The sequence below is a fragment of the Sceloporus occidentalis genome, unplaced genomic scaffold (genome assembly GCF_023333645.1).
Source record: "Sceloporus occidentalis isolate IW3139 unplaced genomic scaffold, rSceOcc1.0.p SCAF_1, whole genome shotgun sequence".
NCBI lineage: Eukaryota > Metazoa > Chordata > Lepidosauria > Squamata > Phrynosomatidae > Sceloporus > Sceloporus occidentalis.
The window spans coordinates 211,928,880-211,950,271 of NW_028316981.1; the positions used below are offsets into that span (position 1 = coordinate 211,928,880).

General features: G+C 41.4%; 1 protein-coding gene across 2 annotated transcripts in view; it reads left to right on the top strand.

The window, feature by feature from the left end:
- The window catches only part of SHB (SH2 domain containing adaptor protein B), a 196,836-nt gene that overhangs the window by 56,122 nt on the left and 119,322 nt on the right, over window positions 1-21,392 (top strand). For both annotated transcript variants that reach the window (XM_089488758.1, XM_089488759.1), the window contains exon 2: window positions 16,232-16,349. In XM_089488758.1, coding sequence (XP_089344884.1) covers window positions 16,232-16,349 — 118 coding nt within the window. The remainder of the gene's footprint in view (window positions 1-16,231; window positions 16,350-21,392) is intronic.

The following is a 21,392-nucleotide window of genomic DNA, read 5'->3' on the forward strand; positions in this document are numbered from 1 at the left end:
TGTCTACCAGCATTTGTGAACTCTTTATTGAATCAAAAATTGATGGGTAAGTTATTGGTGATTTCAGGCATTTGTTTTTAAGCACTAAAAACCTGTAGTGTTTTTTGCCCTTAGGAGCTTTTCTCTGTCAGCCAGAACAAATTTGGTTTGTTTGATACTGTCCTGAAAAATATTTGAAAACAACTGACTGCATACACAGAAAATGGATTTACATAGGAAAAATATCTAGCGGCATAAATGCTATGCTTGCTGATGGAAAGCATGATGTATTTTTGGCATAGTCAGCCAGAAATGTGGATTATATGTGAAGCCTTCTGTGTAATGAACTGTCCTAATCCACCTGCTATCCGGTAATTAATCATGATAGGATTATACACAAACTAATCCTGGAGGTTGGGGGAGCAACTGCATTAGAAAGGAAACTTAAATCCAGTTGCTAGGTTGAAGAATGACAAGTGCTTAGTTTTGCAATGAAAGCAAGCCCAGAGGTCATATGGCTAACAGGGCTTCTAACAAGTCATGGACCCAGAACCTGTGGGGTGTTAATCACACAGTAATGGTCCGCCTGGCTACCTGCTGCATTGAGAAATGTTCCATTTAGGAATTCACCTAACCTATTCTGGGAATTCATACAATTAAGGGCATGTTTGCTGCATAGTGTGAAATCAGCTGTATAGCAATTGCTAATAAATGGTTGCATATAGTTCAGTTCAATTTCAATTGCTTATAACCATAGGTCATCACAATGGTTGCATATAACTATTCTTATGTTTTCAGCTGAATCACTCAGATGAAGAAACGCTCTCTGACATTAAAGCTATGCATTTTTTTTAATGACAGTTGGCCTGGATTTAAATTTCTTCAATGTTTTGATCATTGCAGGATTTGTGGCTCTGATCTTTACTATAGATTGCATCAGATGGCTATTGCTTTCCAGACTGTTGTGCCCTCAAGCCCTTGTTAAAAACAAGCTTGGAAATTTTTAGGCCCATTCTGCCCACCATTTGGACATGCTCAATATAGATCCCAATCCCCAAGAAAAGGAACACCAGGGATTGCTGCAGACACAGGACCATTGTGTTAATTTTCCATGCCATCAAAGTGATGCTCAAAATTCTACAACAAATATTTTTATCATTTATGGAGCAAGGAATGTGAGATGTCCATGTTGAGTTCAGGAAAGGAAGAGGCACTAGGATCATATTGCAAATATGTGGTGAATAATGAAGCACTCAAAATAATTTAAAAAGAAAACCAGCCTATGTTTTATAGATTAAAGTTAGGTCTTTGATTGTGGAGATCATGAAGAACTATGGACCGCTTTTAAAGAAAAGGGTGTGCCACAGCATTTGATTGTCCTGATACGTAACCTGTATTCAGGACAAGAGGCTACTGTTAGGGCAGAATACAGGGAAATTGAATGCTTTCCAGTTGGCAAGGGATCAGGCAAGGCTGCACCTTATCACCCTATCTGTTTAACTTGTACGCTGAAAATATCATATGTAAAGCATGAGTAGGAGGAAGGAAGCATGAAAATTGGAGGAAGGGATATCAAAAAATTAAGATAAACTAAGAGCTAATAGGAAGAAAATCAATGCATTTGAGATGTGATGCTGCAGGAGAGTTCTGCAAATACCGCCGACTGCTTAAAAACAAAACAAAAAACAATAAATGGTTCCTAGAGCAAATCAAGCGTGAATTGTCCTTCACTGAGGCTATTATAGGCGTGGTACAAGACTGCCCTTTTGTGCCGTGCTGGTGCCGATTTTAGGGTTAGGGACCGCATGGCAACCTCATGGTGCCTAACCTTAGTATGTGTGGGGGGCACCATGAATGCATGGCCCCGCCCACACATCACACGCATTGGTGACGTTGCAGCTGCACCACGTCCAAGTGACGCAGCACAGCCGTGACGTAACCACGCCATCCTATGGCGCTTGTGGTGTTGCAGCGTCACAGCAAACTGGAGCTGCTTCTGCGTGCTCCTTTTTTTGCTGCGCAGTGGCACTGTGACATTTGGTTGCTGCGGTAACGCTGTGCAGCAGTGAGTGGCAGCTCCAGCTCACCTTTTTCAGGCGGTGTGTACCGCGCCATGCTTTGGTTTTATCATGAGAAGACATGACTCACTAAAAAAGACAAAGAATGATTAGCAAAGTAGAAGACAGTAGGAAAAGAGGAAGACCACATTCCAGATGGATAAGGTCAATCAAGGAAGCCATGGTCTTGAGTCTGCAAGACTTGAGCAGGATGATTGGTGATAGGATGCCTTGGAGGTCTTTCATTGATATGGCTGCCATAAGTCAAACTAAGTTTGATGGCAGTTAACAAAGACTCATACTTTGTAAGTAATAGGAGGCAACAGAGATCAGTGAAAATTATTTTTATAAACCTTAACTACCAGCATTAAGAGTTAGGTTTATGCATATTTTGCTAAACCATGTTGAGCAGATGGAGGTTTCTTGATTCTTGATTTGTATCATGATTTCTCTCATAAGAGCTCAGGAAGACAGCATATGGGGGGTGCTTTATCTTCATGAAAACTGGGTGAGTTTGGTTAAGCTGAGAGAGAGTGGCTGGACCAAGGTGACACAGGATGCTTTGTGGCTGAGAGGATTCTCTGTATAGAACTAAGGACCACTTAGCCTACTGGAAGCAGAAAGTTTGCTGTTTCCATTTCTACTTAGACAACTAGGAAAAAAAAACAGTCTCAGCAGGAATGAAGCATTTGCAAGTTGTTGCCAAGTGTTGTAGTCCTGTATTTTGTGGTTATGGAAATGTGCAGGAAAGGTGATATCTGTCGCAAAACAAAACACAGCATAAACTGGCTGCAGTTGATTTTGGCAAAAGGACATGTGTGTTTAGTTTTGTGGGGCGAATTAGATTACCTTAAACACTTTGAGCTTTATCTCAAAAGAGAGCTGGCACAGATCCTTCAGACTAAGAATTACTTAATTTGTTGCAGGAACAACAAGCCAAGGACATATAAATGGAAATGTCTAGCCTAACTCTACACTAAAGCTCTTGCTAAGTGACCTTGGGTTTACTTGAAATTCAGTGGAAAGGTAGGCATGGCATTTTCAGATTTTTTTCCCCCCTGAAGGATCATCGTCCACACTGTGGAGAATCTGTAGTGTGAATCCCGCTCAGTAGCTTGTTTTGCATACAGACTAGCAGCCCAAAATTGTGTGTAGGTTGTCTGTCCTGAGCCATGTCTCTTGTGGATCAAGTAAGCTCTGCCTTTTGGGAACATTTTTAAAGAACTGCATGTATATAGTTATGCACTGATATATGAAAAATAGAAAATAGAAGGCATAATGCTAGGAACACAGAATGCGCTACAGTCCATATCCAGATATTTGCCAGCAACAACTGGTTTTCCATGTTCAATATAAACCACATCAAAAGCCTACTTTTTCCCCCTCTCTTGAGTTGCACCAAGAGAGAGAACAAGATTTATGTAGGGTTTCTGGAGAGTTTCTGAGATTACTTCCACCAATCTTGCAATGCCATGTCTATTTTTACTATTTATAGTAATCAAAGTTGTAGCATTCCTCCCTGCAAAGACTCAAATATGTTAAAGTTAATGAAAAAAAGGCCTGATTCACACATGCATGTTCACCATTTGATGACAGTTTTCAGTCTCAATGTGAGTGAACCGTCCCCCAACAGACAGAACTTGCATATCCTCACAGGCACATGGCTTTTCAAACAGTTAGTTTGCACATTCAGGAGCAAGTGCCAAATGGAGAGCACACCCACGAGGCACTAACTATGTGAATATCAAAAGGAGGAAGTGTGAATTTAGCAGTAACCACATAGTTACCTCTTGGTCATGTTGTATATTCTTAAATGTAATCTTACAGTCTTCAGATTTAAATATTTATTCTCATTATTTAAATGGTCAGAATTATCCCCTAAGTTGGGTACATTAACCTAAACATTCCAAAAGCACCAGATCCAGTCTGATCTTAATAGCTAATCAGGGTCAGCTTTCGTTAGTAATTGGATGGGAGATACTTAATGAACACCAGATCCTGTTGGCTATGGCGCATTACAGACCGCCCAAAATGGTCGGTCTGCCTGCGCCTTCATTTGCTGCATGGAGGAGCCTCAGCGGCCAAACCGCGAGGCTCCTCCGCACCACAAAAAAGAAGCCCCAAAATGGCACTTCTTGTTGCGATACGCTAATGACGCTGCAAGGCGCCAATGGCGCACTCACGATGTCATTAGTGCTGTGTGATGTGCAGATGCTAGGCGTCCGCGATGCCAAGATGCCGGCGCCTGTCTAGAAAGGGCGCCACCATTTTGTACATCTCCAGAACGTACTAGGGTTAGGGTCATGCATAAAGCACACCCTTTCCTAACCCTAGTACGTCCTGGGGACGTACTTTACGCCCGTGCGGAACGGGCCTATATTTCAGAAGAAGGAACTGCTAAAAGCACCTCTCAATATCCTTTGCCTAAGAAAACCCTATGAAATTCATGGGGTCATCATATGTCAATAGGCAACTTGAAGGCACACACACAAAGTAGCACCTCTTTCTTTTGATTGACATACAGAACTACATCCCCTGCTTGTTGGCCAAATGTCTTAATGCTTTTTCTTTGACAAATGGGAAAGTGATTTACCTTGCGGATAAACTGGAGCTGGAACCAGTTCTTCCATTAAAAGATCATGTTTTGAGCTGGCACACCAGGCCATATTAATGATTTGGAAATTCTCATTCTTTCTTTTAAATTGTTGTTTATGTTACTTTTGGTTTATTGTGCTTATCTAAAGATTACTGTGGGTGCAGGTTTCTGCATGTGCTGCTTTTGATCTCCACTGTACTTGTTCCCTGACTGTGTGTTTGTGTGTGTGCCCTCAAGTTGCCTGTCAATTTATGGTGACCCGAATAATTTTATGGGGTTTTCTTAGGATTAGGTATTATTTATTGTTTGCAGACTGGGTCAGTCCAATTTACATGTTACTCCCTTAATAAGGGAACATGGCTAGCATACAGTATCTCTCTGTAGTAATATCCCTATTAGCCTCCATTGAGAGTCTGTAGCCTTGCTTCCTCAATAGCCAAGCTATTGGTAGCCTGTGTGATGTAATGGACAAAATGTTGGGTGTACAGTAGAGAAACCTGGATTTAAATCCCAGATCACTTATGAAATTCATTGGGTATGGCATAGAGGAAGTCTGTCTGTCTGTCAGCTTAATCTGCTGTACAGGGTGTTTGAGGAATAAAATGGAACAACACCATGTACTGTATGTTGCTCTGAGCTTCTTGGAAGAAATATTATTTTCTATGGGCAAAGTACGTAGTCAGGTTTGTGGTTTGATCTTAATGGTGCATCAAAATTAAGATTTCAGGAGCAAATTAGGATCTGCACTAACTTCTTTATTACCAGCAAGAAATCTCTTCATGAGTCAAGCTCAACACCCTTTCCTTTCCTATGCTGTGTTGAAGCCTAATGATGCAGTGATTAAATGCCTATACTGCAGCCACTCACTCAAAATATTAAGGTTGTTTGTGAGTTCAATACTAGCCAGGGCTCAAGCTCGACTCAGGCTTGCATCCTTCCGCAGTTGCTAAAAAGAGTACTCAGGCGCATTACAGACCGCCCAAAACAGGCGGTCTCGTGCCGCTGCCGGTTGCTGCATCCGGGAACCGCAGCAGCCAAACCGCACGGTTCCCGGGCGCAGCAACAAAGAAGCGCCAAAATGGTGCTTCTTCCTGGGTCCCGGAAGAGGCGCCACAAAGTGCGAGGCACGCACTCGCTGCGCCACTTCAGGTGCGCGACGTCCGGACGGTGCACGTCTGCGATGTCAAAATGGCAGCGCCCATCTGTATAGGGCGCCGCCATTTTGACGCACTCATTACGTGAGAGAAGGCACGTCAGGAAGCGCCGCCCCTCGTGCGTAATGACGGCGCCTCAAGGGGCCCGTCTGTAACGCGCCTCAGTTTGTTGGGGACAATTAGCTTACAGTTGTAAACCACTTAGAGACTGCTTAGTTCAATATGAAGCGATAAATAAATGAAACTGCTATAGCTATTGCTATTGTTTTGTGAGGATGCTAACAATTCTTTGTCTCTGATCCCACATCTTCACAGTACTGCAGCTGGAGAAGGAGGACATCTGATGTCAATCTTTATGCCTGTATCTCCTCCAAATTTCAGAAGCAGTTAACTGATTTGCACCTTTAATGTGGTTGAGTGGTTTGAACGTGGGACTATGACTCTGGAGACCAGGGTTCATTTCCCAGCTCAGCCATGAACCCTACTGGATGACCTTGGGCAAGTCACATGCTCTCAGCCTCAGGGGAAGGCAAAAGCTAACCTACTCTAAACAAATCATGGCAAGAAATCTCAATAGGTTCGCCTTAGGGTGACTGTAAGTCAGAAATGACTTGAAGGCACACACCACCACCACTTTTCATGTGGACGTGACCCCAAAGATTAACTATCTTGCTGAGCAAGCAGGCACACCATAGAAAGCTCACAGAGCTCATCTCTCTTTTGATCAGAACAGACCAAAGCGTCACACATGGCATAACATAAATTCATCCACCCTCTGTTGTCACTCCATGGAAAACTGTTGCCAGAACCAAGGGATGTTAATGGAGTTGCTAGAAAAGAAGCCTGAGAAATACAGTTTATGGCAGGCTGAGCTTAGATTTGGCTTGTGTTTTTGCGGTCCATGCCAAACAAAACCCCACATAGGGTGCTCTTTGCCAGACCATAATGTCACTGAGGTCTTTCTCCAAACCCCTGCCCCACTATTTCCACTTCTGCATTTTTATATGAGTATGATAAGTTTTATATTCATAACAGTTTCTAATTGGATTCAGGCAGGAATGAAGATGAAGCATGGCAATACGTTTCTAGCTAAAATACGTGTTGGAAGCTTGATACTTTTTTACACATCTTTCACTTGGCTGCCCTTTTGCTCATCTTAGTACTGGGAAATAAATTTCCTATGTTAGAAACCCAAACTCAATATTCACACACCAGTCTACCTAAAGTAGTGGTCTATGGTGCTGGTCCATGGGCTACTAGCCTGTGATGAGTTTTGAGGTATGAAAGAAATAGTTCTTGTCAATGGTCCCTGACACATTGAAGAAAAAAACTTGTAAGTCAGTTAGTTTAAGAGGTACTGAACTACCACAACAATTTTGCACTAAACTAATCTTTCTCCCACTCTGTTTCCCCTCATTAGATTTAAAGGAAGTAGAATGCATCTGAGGAAGTAGACTAAAATCTACAAAAGCTCATGCTGCCAGTTTCTTTCAGTTAGTCTCAAAGGGGCTAAATATCTACAAACTAACTTGGCTATATCTTTGACTTTTACAGTTTATCTTAATTTATGCAGCTTGTAGAGTTCATCTTTTCATTTCTGCAAAATTTTGATTTTAAAAAAAGAAGAGAGAGCATATCAACCTGCCTAAGAATATGTGGAATGCTTACATCTTAAACATTTTACCCTATTTTTTTCTAAAAGAAATCCAAAGTCACAAAATGATTTAAAAGAATAAAAAAAAAAGAGTCCCAAGGCTAATTTAAAAACAACACTATAGCAAGAAATTTGCACAGTGACAAAATATCGCTACAGTGACAAAGCCAAAAACATAGCATAAACAACATATAAACCATAAAAAATAGAGCAACAAAAGCAAATGAAAATCTAGTTCTTTTTTCTTCTTCACCTGCCTTATGATAAAATGTGGCCAGGAAGTAGGGTCAGTTGAGCTCCCAAGTGGAGAGCATCCCATGAGGTGAAGGTGCTATAGCCTCACTCAATATCATGTGCCATATTTCTAGAAGGAGCTTTAATGTCAGTCTGAGCACATGGAAGGGAATATGCCCAAGAGTTCAGTGCTTTTGGTTCTCAGGCCCACAGCTTTTTAAAAAAAGAGCTTTGAACTTAAAAATTAGCACTTTGAACTGAACCCAGAAACAGATTTGGAAACCATCAGAGATCAAAAACAACTGGATGAATGTGAAACCAAAGACTGGCTGCAGCATTTTGGAAAATCAGCTTTTGAGTGCCTGTTTATATCTCTGGAGTCTCATGCCTCTCTGTTCGCTTGCAAGATTCTTAGCACAGCTGAGGATGAACACTGGATGAGATAATGGTCCAAAACACATTGCAGAAACAATCCAGTTTGAGACCGCTTTAACTGCCCTGGCTCACTGCTAGGGAATCCCAAGAATCATAATTTATTGTGGCACCAGAACTCTCTGTCAGAGAAGGCTAAATATCTCACAAAACAACAGTCCCCAGAATTATCTGACATTGAGCCAGGGCAGTGAAAGCTGTTTCAAACTGGATTATTTTTGCAGTGGGTTTTGGATTTATATCATCCACAAAAGACTGACACCTTTATTGGGCCTTTGTTTTTAAAGGTACCTTAATTTTATAGGTATCCTGGGGCACCTTTATTTGGTGGATTTTCAATGATACTGTACTTTGCCATATGGCCAACACAGCTATCCCGGAATATGTTTACTGGATGAGATAGACTTTTTGCTCTGACTTGAGACGTTTAGAATGTTACTTGCCTTGGAGATCTGGGAGTTCTGTAATGCAGTAATCTGTTAACCAATGCAGATTGTAACTATTCCATGAATAGTTCTTAAAGCCAGTTTCCACCAGATAGCTGTCGTCTTTGTATTTAGCTAGACTGATCCTCAGACAATAGACACACAGTTCACTTCCAGGGTCATTGAAGCCTTTTACAAGCACAGCAGAAGCTGTCAGAATTTGCTCTCCACCAGCATAGCCTTTGAGAACCCAGGGCCACCTCTACATAACAAAAGAGATGGTGGAGTAGGACTTTCTGGAGGTAGAATGTTACTTACACAAATAAACATGCCATATTAAATCACATCTATATGTATAAAAGAAACCTTCCTCTCTCTCTCTAGATATTCTAGATTTCAGCTTGAAAAAACTGTCAGCAAGTATAAAAGAAACCATGTGTTAGCACAGAGTGGCTGCTTTGTCTAAGCTAAAAAATTCTGAAATGTAATCTAAATTGAAATAGCATCTTGGGCAGCTGGACTCCCTTTTTACAATTCTGGAGTTGTACTGTATATCTAATTGTAATTAGAATGCAGGGATGTCACTGCCTTTGAAAGAGACCAGGTTGCCATGTTTGTCCAGATACTGGATTAGCTGATTTTCTGCAATGTTCTGTGTTTATGAGAGCTAAAGCTCTTGTTTTAACTCAGATATTGATCTAGGAATTTATGATGGATGTTTTCAGTACCACCTACTATCCCAGCTGTTTAATCATTCCTCTGCTAAGAAGCAGACCATGTCACTTGCGGCATAGATCTTGACAAGCTTACTGGACCTGGAAGGTGGAAGAAGAGATCTAGTTGTATGGATCTATGATTCCCACCAACCCCAAGGTTGCCATTGATTTTGTGCTGTGACATGACTCTAGAAGTCAATTGACCAATCAAATACTGTTAATTTTCTGGTCAATTCTTATCTTGTTATTTCACTGCAGTCAAATATTCTATGAAGCTGCTCATGTCCTCTTTTAGGTGGTGACCTGTCTTTTTGAATTTACTTGATAGTATCCTTTAGTGGCAAAGTCAAGGGAGGCGCAAAAACACCACAAAAAACCCAATGAAGGAGGTTTGGTTCTACAGGTGCTGTTGTACATGAATGTGTGTATGTGTGTACAAGAGACATCTATGCACCCCTGTTGTGAAAAATGTAACTCCTTAGATTAAAGCATTAAAGCATTCTCTGAAGATGCCAGACACAGATGCTGGCAAAACATCACGAAGGAACTCTTCTAGAACATGGCCACATAGCCCGAAAACCCCACAAATAACTCCTTAGATTGTTTTCTCACTCCCCACTCCTTGTCCTTTCAGGAATTCTGGGATAAAAGCCAAGAACAGTTGCTCAGTTTCTTTATCTTCATTTGCACAATATTTTATATTTGCAAAAATATTGCTAATGATAAGCAGTAATTGATTTACAACAGGTTATGATCTATTTCATTGTTTTAAAACACAAGTTAACCAAATTAGAAACACAAGGGAGCTTGTGAACTTTTGGAGATCAGGGTTCGAATCCCCATTCAGCTGTGGAGGCCCACTGTGTGACTCCAGACAAGTCATATTTTCTTCAGAGGGAGGGAAACACAAATATCAACTGAACAAATCTTAGTAAGAGAGCCCTATGCTAGTTTTCATCCTGCGATCATCATAAGTCAGAAACAAATTGAAGGTGCACAACAACATAGACACACAAAATTTGAACCACCATGCAGCTGTATTCACTGTGCTGTGTTCAGGTGACCAGTTTTTTTCTCCGGTATCAAGTCTAAGAATAATAGCTCTGGAGTCACCAATACAAACACACTTTGTAGTAGAAATCAGCTGTGCACAGCATTAATTGGCTGGCACCTGCAATCACAACACTCTCCCACCGCATCAAGTTATTTTACTATTCTCTTAAACCTTATTTTTCTTTTTAAAAAGAACTCCAGTGGATATGTTAAAAGGCAGTCAGTCTTCCTGAAGCTTATGAGAATGAGGAAGTGGTTCTCACTGGACTCACTGAACAGTGTCTGTGGATTGAAAAGTAAGGAGGGAGTGCTGGACTTTCGTAGGAATACAATGAACAGAAGGATGCCTAGACTCAGGTGTATACCTCATTTCCTTCCCCTGTGGTCTTTGAGTATATTATGATTCAGGTAGGCCTTCCAGATTTGGCATAAGCTGTACTTCTCACATTGCAGAATTTGAACCTCTCTGGTCCCCAGGTATTCAGACTGCTCCCAGAAAAAGCAAGGACAGAGACATATTAAGGATCCTATTACTGTTGTGGTCAAGCTTAAAGAGATTCTTCAGGGGTCAGCAAGAGGATTTACCCTCACTGTTAAAGAGGAGGAACCCAACTGAGGCTGGGCTTGGTGATGTTTGCATACTCACAGTCAAGGTACTCAAGTACCTTGAAGCCTGACCTTTGTGGCTTGTGGCTAGCGTCATGTTGGGCTTGTTGGTGGTTTCGTGATAGCCACTCTTATGAGAACTACTCTCCACCCTGGTTTCCATGGGCAGAGGTCGGTGTTGCACATCTGGATTGTGCAGGGACACAAGCCATACTTGGTACAACATAGCCCACTTTTGTTTTATTATTAGCCAGTTTGTAACTACTGAATGGGGGGTCTCCACATTCACTGGGAATAGGGGCACAGGATCCCCTGGAAAGTGGAAAAAACACAAATAAACACTTATTTAAACCTAAAAGAACACCTCTCTAGGAATCTGTAGGCCATCCAGTGCAACTCTGTGGTCAACATCCACCAGATGTTGATGATAGAATCACGCTAAACGATGTACAAAAGCCAAGATAAATGTTTTCTCTGGGAATCTCTAAATCTTCCACTGTGACTCTGTGGTCAACTTTTGGCAGAGTTGTGCTGGAGGACCTAAGGATTCCTAGAGAGAACATGGTAATCAGATATGCAAATATGCATATGTCAAATGTCAAAGCTGCAAATGTGGAGGACCAGTTGTATGTTCATCTAGGTGGTCAATTGCATGCCCTAAAAGGGGAGGAAGAACAAATTCTCAACCACTTGGAAAGGTTTTGCTGCCTGATGTCTTGGATGGAGCTTTTGACTTGCCATGAGCAACCAGGCCTTTTAAGTTTGACACAAGCTGTGATGCAAATATGGGACGTTCATGTGGCAGGAATTTCTGGCTGTAATTTATAAAAGATGTTTTCCTTTTTTATAAAGCATATCTGTGCCCATGTCTGAGATTGCTTTGGGTCTAGAATATGTTACAAATGTGCCTTAAACAATATCAGTGTTTGACATTACTCTGTTTGACAGTTTTTTATATGTTTAATTTACTCTCGGTTTTTTTGGCAAATGAGAAAGGCGAAATATTGAATAAAAAATACATTACCCAGCATAGGCTCTTTTGTATGTTTTTCTTCCCCTCCCGCCTGCCCCATCTCATGTCATTTTAGTGCAGTTATTTCTAAAGAAAAGCAACTATTACACTGTCAGCCCCTATATGGCGGAGGGGGGGGGGACAGTGGGGCGCCCAAGATACTTATCTATCAGCAGCTGACAAGGCATCATCGGGGAAGTAAATGGATGGTGTTTCAGCTGCAGGGCTTTTGGAGATAAAACCTGCCCTTGTTACGAGGAGAAATTACTCCTGCCTGGTGCACACTGTTGTCTTTGAGCTAAGCACCCCCAGCCTCTGACACTGCTCTGACAGGGCTGCTGATTATAGCCTGGGCCCACATTAGGCAGAAGATATCAAGCAATTCATTCTCTCTCTTTTCCCTCTCTTTGAGTGAACCATTAGAGCTGCAATAACAAGCCATTCATTACAGATCTTTAGTTGGGGTGGGGGTGGGAAGGGGGGAAATGCCTCCCTCCCCTTCACTTCATTTTGCACTTGTCATTTTTAGCAATTTGCATTTAATGAGGCTCTTGAATATGCCTTAAATTACACCTCAAATGATGGACAGAGTTGGCTTACACTTGAATGGCCCAAAATAACAAAAAAGGGAGAAAAACAGCTTGAAGATGAAGCAATAATTACTCTGGAACTAGGGAAGAGCTGGCAGAGGCTCTTAAGAACCTAAGGATGCTAAGAAGTGCCCTTGCGTGATCAGGCAAAGGTCTGTCTAGTGCAGCTGCATCCCTGCCTTGTTTTTGTTTTTGTTGTTGTTCTGCCTCCCTGTGGCGTTATGCTTTGTCATGTTGTGTGTGTGTTGTGTGCCTTCAAGTTATTTCCAACTTATGATGACCCTAGGGAAAACATATCATGGGTTTTTCTTGGCAAATTTTGTTCAGAGGAGGTTTGCCATTTTCTTCCCCTGAAGCTGAGAGCCTGTGACTTGCCCAAGGTCACCCAGTAGGTTTCATAACCAAGATGGGAATTAAACCCTGTATTCTCTTGAGTTGATCTTCTTCTCACTGTCTAAATTGCTTGGGCAAGGGACCATAAAGTTATTTCTATAGGTTGTGTGAGATTTTCTGCAGTGTGAATGGTTCAAAAGTATTCTCTTTCATTTTGAAAGACAAATGTGTTATTATAAACACTTACTTAACTGTCATGCTTGAGGCATATACACTCGTCCCTCCACATTTGCAGCTTTGACTTTTGCAGATTTGATTATTCATGGATTTTATCAATATCTTCTTTCTAGGAATATTTAGGATCTTCTTTCTAGGAATATTTAGGTCCTCCAGTGCAACTTTATGGTCAACATTAACCAAATGTTACACTGAAGGATCTGGAGATTCCTAGAGAGAATGCTCCACTAGACATCTGTAGCTCCCCCAGCACAAGTCTATGGTCAGTGCCTGGCAGATGTTGACCATAGAGTTGCACTGAGGGACCTAGAGATTCCAAGAGGTTCTCTCAGGTAAAATCAGTTTTGTCATTTGCATTTTTTCCACATTCACAGGGGTCCTGTGGCCTTGACCCCAGTGAATGTGGAGGGACAAGTGTAGTAGTACTGTATTTTCACCTTGCTTAAATCTGAGGCATCTTTGAAGTGGGAAATTGAACCCTAGTCTCCAAAGTCATAGTCCAACTCTCAAACCACTACTTCACACTGGCTCTACTAGAGGAGAAAGTCTTGCTTTCAAAGCTTGATTTCCCAAGTGTTTTCCACACTTACTGTTTTTGGGGAGATTTTTCCAGGTTCATCTGTCACAGTACTGCTGGGTCTTGCATGGGATTTATTGATGTAATGTATTCAGTGTTGCTATATTCTTTTCTAAGTTGGTTTATTTGGCTCATGGGCTACTATTTTTATTATCACAACAACCTTGTATGTTGATCAGGCTGAGAGAGAGTCACAGTCGCTCAGTGAGTTTCATGGCTGAGTTATAATATTTAACCAGGATCTCCCAAGTCTCAGTCCAGCAGTCTTGACCACTGCACTGATTGATGTGGACCACTTGCCAGGCCCTGTTTGGAATCCTTGTTGCCCTGTGCAAAGTGAGTGCATAATTCAAACATGTCCATCTCTTGTCCCTTCAACTGTCATAAAATCATAGAGTTGGAAAGGGGCCTATGGACTATGAGGTCCAACCCCCTGCTCAGTGAAGGCTCTCCAGCTAGAGCATCCCTGGCAGGTAGTTGCCCAGCCAATTTTTGAAGATGTCCAGAGAAGGAAACATCACCACCTCTCTAGGCAATTGGTTCTATTGCTAAACAGCTCTTACTGTCACAGTCCCTTCGTTGTTCATTCAAAATCTCCCACTGTGTAATTTAAAACCATTGCACCTAGTTCTACCCTCTGAGAAAGCAGAGGTATTTTAAGACTGTGATCATGCCACCCCCAGTCTTCTCTTTGGCAAGCTGAACATGCTCAGCTCCTTCAACCTCAGCTCATAGGTTTTGCTCTCCATACCTCTTAATCGTCCTCGTTGCTCTTCTCTGAACTCACTCCATTGTCTATATCCTTCTTAAAATGAGGTGCCCAGAACTGAAAGCAGTACTACAGGTGAGACCTGATGAGCCGAAAATGTAGTGGAGCTATTACCCACTTTGACTGGGAAACTATGGTTCTATTAAGGTAGGCTAAAAAAGCTTATGCCTTCCTTTCTGCAGCATCACATTGCTGGCTCATGTGTAACCTGTGATGAACAATAATTCCAAAGTCCTTAACATTGACTGCTGAGTCAAGTATCTCCCATTCTATACCCGTGCCTTTGATTTTTGTGGCTAAATGTAGAATTTTGCATTTGTCTCTGTTGAATTTCATTTTATTATTTTCAGCCCAGTTTTCGAGTTTTTCAAGTTGGCTTGTAGTCAGCTAGTTTGAGTAGATGGCTGTCTGGATATTCAGACCTAAATCTGTGACCTAGACAATGGCGGGTTATAGACCGCCGCTTTGAGGCGGTCTGCTGCCGCCGCCGTTTGCTCCGTGCGGGAGCCGCAGCAGCCACACCGCGCGGCTGCCGCGCGGAGCAAAAAAGGAGCTCCAAAATGGAGCTCCTTCTTGCGGCACCTCTGTGACGTCAAGAGGCACCGCTGGCGCATTCGCGACATCATAGGCGCCGCGACACGTCTGGACGCTATGCGTCCGATACGTAAACATGGCGGCCCCCATGTGGAAGGGGCGCTGCCATGTTGTACGTATGGAATACGTACTAGGGTTAGGGGGGTGCGGAAGCACCTCCCCTTCCTAACCCTAATACGTATTCCATACGTATTTTTTCGTGGTCTGTAACCCGCCTAAATTAGAGACACTGGACAAGATTCTTTATACTTTTAGCACAACATAACTAATTGCCAATGTCATTAAGCAGTTGTTCATCTGATTGTACATGGGCAGTATTAACTGAACAGTGGTCAGTTGATTTCCACAACTCAGCTCATCAAACGTGAAAAAGAGGGTTATGTGTTTGTGCTTGTAGAATGATTGGCTGTTCCTAGGACCACACCAAAACAGCTTCTGAGAATGTCTAACCTCTTGTGTAACTATTTTCATATTGGTGTAGTGTCTCAACAGAATTCTAGCATATGATTTGATTGGAGCATTTCAGTTTAAGATTGGATTTGGATAAATGATTTCTTTATGATGTGTTTAAACATATGTGGACTAGAATGTAATGCAATTCATTAGCTGGTAAAAATCATTCTTCGAGCTTTCCCTAGGGTTTACAGACTCTATGCTTGGATAATTGCTCCCTAAACCAAGTTATAATATTTTGTTTTGCTGTTATCTTAGAGAATCAGAAATTTAACTGATAGTGTGGGCTGTAGTTCACAAAATCCTGCCCTGTAATAAATGTGTTAGTCTTGAAGGAACCACAGGACCTGTAAAGGGGATAATTCATTGTTCTGGTGTGAAATAGGCTTGAAAAATCACTGTTTTGACAAATCCTGAGGCTTGATATGTGGGGTTGGAAAATCAAGTCAATAAGGGTGTACACGCATGCGCACATGTGCGCACATACACACAGCTCCTTAGAAGATCAAAGCTCTACTCATTAGAGGATCAAATATACAGAAGTAAATGAGGGCGATAAATAAAGACAACAACAAAATATCTTTCCAGCTTAACTGAAAACTTTGTTTAATGATCCATTAGAAAGGAATAGGTAGCATCATTCTGGAGATGAACCCTATGAAGCTGAACCTGTGATACTTTGCAATGTTTTAAGAAACTATTTACAGTTACTCAGAAGTCCTCTCAACTGAGAATGTACTTTTCTTGTCCTGTGTTCCAGGTTCTAATAGCAGATGACTATTCTGACCCATTTGATGCCAAAAGTGAGGGCAGCAGAACTGGCAAAGGAGAAAACACTGGCTACATGGAGCCATATGAAGCGCAAAGGATAATGACAGGTAAGAATGTTTTTACTTTGCCAGTTGCATAAATGTCACCTTCAGTGCTTTCTTTCCAACACTCACACCTCATCTTATACAGTGCCTTGTTTGGCCATGTTGCTGGAGTTTACTTTCAAACAGTGCTTGGGATGCATGCTGTCAGTGTGGAGAATTGTAAGCATGCATTTTTTCAGGTGTAGAAAACTTCCACTCCGTTGCAGGATTTCCTGGATCCTCTACAGTACTTACGTTCCCATCATTCCCTTTCCTTTTTGTCATGTAGAAAGTCTGATGGAAATTTGAAAGTGTTGTCTGATCTTCTCTGGTCTAATGGTGTAAGGCAGGTTTCTTAAACTGTGGACTCCAATGGGTCTACAAACCAGACACAGAAAATAGATACATTTTTCACCCTGATTTCCTTCCTGCAACCTATAAAAGAATGTTTCAAGTGCATTTTATTGGTGATGAAGCCCAGAGTTCCCACTGGCTTCTCAAAAGGATGTGCAAGCCACAAAGGCTTACAACAATCAATTTAAGATATATATTTAATTGTATTAATTTTCCTGCATTTTCCTTTGTTTGCTAGAATAGGATGGTGGCCCACAGTTTGTATCACTATCTGCCATTTCTCAAGTTGCCAGTACAAGACCCACAGATTGTGCCCTGCCAAAAAACTGTGACACTGGCATTTGGTTCTTTCTGTATCTGTGTATCCATCTACATAGAACTAAATAGCCATGTGTGCATTCTTTATGAATTATAATACATATATTTTTAAACATTTTTTCCTTACACAAACTAAAATTCCATGTCAGAGGGGAATAATGTACTGTGTGAAATGTGATTCTCAGTCTGTTCTTTGGAGGGTTTGAGATCTTGTTTGCCTTGGCTGAGAACAGCTTGGAGCTTGCCTGTGCTACTTTGATCCCATGGCGGTGAGCGTGAAGGAGTACACTGCTTTAAACAAAAGGATTTGTTGATTTGGGGTAGTTTACTTTGTATTCTAGAATTTAATTTTGGATTATAACAGTTGCCATTGAATCTATTGTGTGTATGAAGAAACTGTCTTTTACGACATGGGTGTATGGGATAAATTCAGATCTTGAGAAAATATAATTTTGGGGGTACACCTCCCAAGATTCTTCGGCTAGCATGGCCAATGACCATCCTGGGGGATTCTGGGAGGTGTTATCCAAAAAGTAATTTTTCTAAGCTCTGGGTAAATTACACAAATGGGTATAAGTAGAACATATTTTGAAGGAAACATGTTCAGGATCATGATTATTACCTCTGGTAGGGAAAGAAGGTTTCAAGCAGAATTTATTTGCTTTCTTCCTTTCCTTGTTACAGTGGACTCTTGTTATACACTAGGGTTTGGTTCCAAGATCCCCCATGTTTAACAAAATCCATGGATGTTCAAGTCCCATTAAATATAATGACATAGCAAAATGGTGTCTTTTATAAAAAATGGAAAATCAAGGTTTGATATTTGAAATTTATACTTTTTTTGAACATTTTCAAACTGTGGATGCTTGAATCCGTATATAAGAAGGGCCGACTGTACTTGGAAGAGTGTCATGAATGCTTCTCAGTAGTTTTTTGACTTTGTTGCCTTCACAGTTCTTTATATGGTATGTATTTTACAGTGCTTATATTGAATATGTGTACACTCTTAAGGATTGGGGATATTTCCTTCAATGGCATAAACAGATTCTTGTTTAAGCCTAATGCAGTGTCTCTCATTCAGTACAGATAATGACACTGAATGATACAAACTTCTGTTTCTTCATGAATGTTAATTCTTGCTCCGAATAAAAGTCCCACAGTAAATGAAATATAGGGAAAGGCATGAGAACTACATTGCTAATGATGATTCACATTAGCAGCTATATAAGATAAGACAAAAGATGTAAATATACTAGCGTTTTGTGAGACTGGGGCAAATTGGCTATGCAGCTGATTCATTTACAGGGTTTCAGGCCTCCTCAGTATTCAGACATAACACTGTCTAGGAAGACCAAAGGATATTTGGAAACATTATGAGCAATTGAAGTTTCCACTCTTAGTACAAGGAATAAAACTTTGTATATTCCACAAAGACATATACATAATGGAGAACTTGTAATGTTATAACAAAACTGCTGATGTCTCCTTTAGAGAAAGACTGCAGTACATTGTGGAGAATACATTGTATGCTCAGTGTGGGAATACTCTCTCACCAGATGTACAGCAGGCCCTCCTTATCTGCAGGCTTGCCATTTGTGGATTTATATATCCATGGACAGAAAGCCGCCATTGTCCCCAGTATTGGTGTGGGAACGCAGACGCACTATTGGCTGTGCACATGTCGCACCGCTATTAGGGAGAATGGGCCTTGAGGTCCCGTGTTTTTTGGTATCCACGTATGTGTGTATGTCCAGAACGGATCCCCTGCAGATACCAAGGTCCAACTGTACTGTGTCGAGTCATCTCTGCTCCTACTGTATTCTCTAGGGCAGGGGTGGGTGAACCTTAGGCTGAATCCAGGCTTCTTAAGGGTCCTAATTTGGCTCTTTCTGGTTCCCTAGATAGACACAGCTCCTTTCACTATTACATTGGGCCCTTTGTATCCACCGGGGTTTGGTTCTAGGATCCGCGCCCCAATAGATACCAAAATCCATAAATGCTCGAGTCCCATTAAATACAGTGGCATAGTAAAATGATGCCCTTTATATAAAATGGCAAAATCAAGGCTTGTTTTGGAGAATTTTTATATATTTTTGAATATTTCCAAGCCATGGATGCATATTACCATATTCTTTGATGGTTTCTCAGCTAGCCTACTAATGTTTCTCCCCATTCTTGAAGGCAGTTTTGCTACTGAATGAATTAACAACTAAGGTTTATAACACTGAAACCTTAGATTATAACACTGAAACTGGTGAGTAGGCTAAGAACATATAATTATAATTTGAAGTTATTAATATTACTGTATTTTTCGGTGTATAAGATGACGGGGCGTATAAGATGACCCCCAACTTATCTTATTAAAATTTAGACTTTAAGATATATTTGCAGTATAAGACCCCCTTCTCCAAATCCAAGGAGGGAGCAGGCCGGCGTTCACTCGTGCCAGCCGCAGCGCTCCTTCCCAACCTCTGAGGAGGCCTGGGTCTCCTCAGAGGCCTGGAAGGAGGGCAAGGCCAGCGGCCCTCAGACCAGCGGAGGCGCTCCTTCCCAGCCTCTGAGGAGGCCTGGGTCTCCTCAGAGGCCAGGAGACGTCCTTCCCGGCCTCTGCAGAGGCCTGGAAGGAGGGCAGGGCTGGCAGCCCTCGCACTGGCGGAGGCACTCCTTCCCGGCCTCTGCAGAGGCCTGGGCCTGGGAAGGCGGGAGCAGGCCGGGCTTAACCCGGCGTATCGGACGATCCCCAACTTTGAAGACTATTTTCAGGGGTTCCAAAGTCGTCTTATACACCGGAAAATACGGTACTACTCTTCCATTGTGGGGAAAATACAAGCTAGGTTTTTTTGTTAATTCAATCATTTTTGTTAATTAAGGAAGATAAAATAAATTTCAGTGGCATATAGTTTTGAGTTGTATACTGCTTTTCTCAGCTGCTTTGATGAGAAGTATCTTGATTTTAGGATCCCCCCCCCTTCCTCATACTTTTTCAGCTATACATTTAAGGCATGCACAAACAGGAATGGGATTTCCTTTCTCCTCCATTTGATAATATTTTTGATATGTGTAAACATAACCACTCTGTTCGGGTTGTCTCCTGCTAACCAGTAAATAATGTTCAACCAAAGCTGATGCTTCACATTTTAATTTATTTTCAATCTCCTTGGATATTTTAAAGAATAAAATGCAGCCCAAGAACAGACACATGGATCAGGCTTCTAATATGAAAAGTAGCTTCTACATTTTCTATCCTGACCAGTTTTGTTCCCCTCAAGGGCAGGAAGAGCTTGTCAGATTGATTCAAATCCTGTAGAGGCAAACAGGAGGAAGCAAGGGATGGTGAGCCATAGCCAGACATTTACTTGGCTAGGGAACTAATTCCAAAAAAGACATGAGATCTCTGGACAGACCAGAAGTCTGCCTCGGGTCCCACACCCTTCTTGAGGAATAGATTACTTTACAAAGCCACTTTCTGGCATGGTGTCTAGTTTTCCTTTAACACTGTGTGATCTCATTGGTGCCTCCAATGAGGAAGAATATGAGCACTTGAGCAATTGATGAAGTGATACTTTAGGAGATTTGGGTCTGCCCCTTCAGTGGCTAATTACATGCTATAGATGGACTTGGATTAAAGTTACGAATGCTTTAATAGGCTAACGGGAAGGAAAGCCAGAAGTGAAATTACTGCATGTTGCAAAAAATAGAAACAACAGAGTCAGCTAAAGTGATTTAAATCATAGATAAACATAAATGATGCAGTATGTTCATTTCTTCAAACCCCTTTCCCCCCTCAGTTTGGCTCTAGCAAAGTCACGAATGCTACCATGGTAATTCAGAAATAGCTCAAATTTCTACTCAGTGTTCATAAAGAACCAGGCAATGAGATGCTGTTGAGTTCCACTAGATTAGAGGACAGTTTTGATCCTTTTTAGAAGAAAGACAGACTATTCTCTGTTACAATCACTGTTCATTAGTGACCAATACAACCTACAGTGCAGTTTCAGCATTCTGGGGAATAGTCTGTCACATTGGATTCAAAGATAGCACTATATATCGAAATAGATATGTTTTCATAACCGTTTCTCTTAGTATCTGAGAAGAAAGTGAATTCAGGAAATCACTGAAATTGTTTAGTGAATTCTACTGGGAGATAATCTGGGCATTTCAAACTGACACTCACATGACTTGGGAACTTGAAATATTAAACAGAAGAACTGCCAGGACAGTGAAGGTTTTGTCAAAACTATTGTTGTAGGCTGTGATCAGACATTCTAACATATTTTCCATGGTGCCATTGATTCTAATGAAGGCATTAACTCTAAAGGCTTCTTATCAGTGAATGTGTGGCTGTTGAAGCATCATATTTCATCTTTGTAGTGTTGCTGATTTATACTCTTGGTA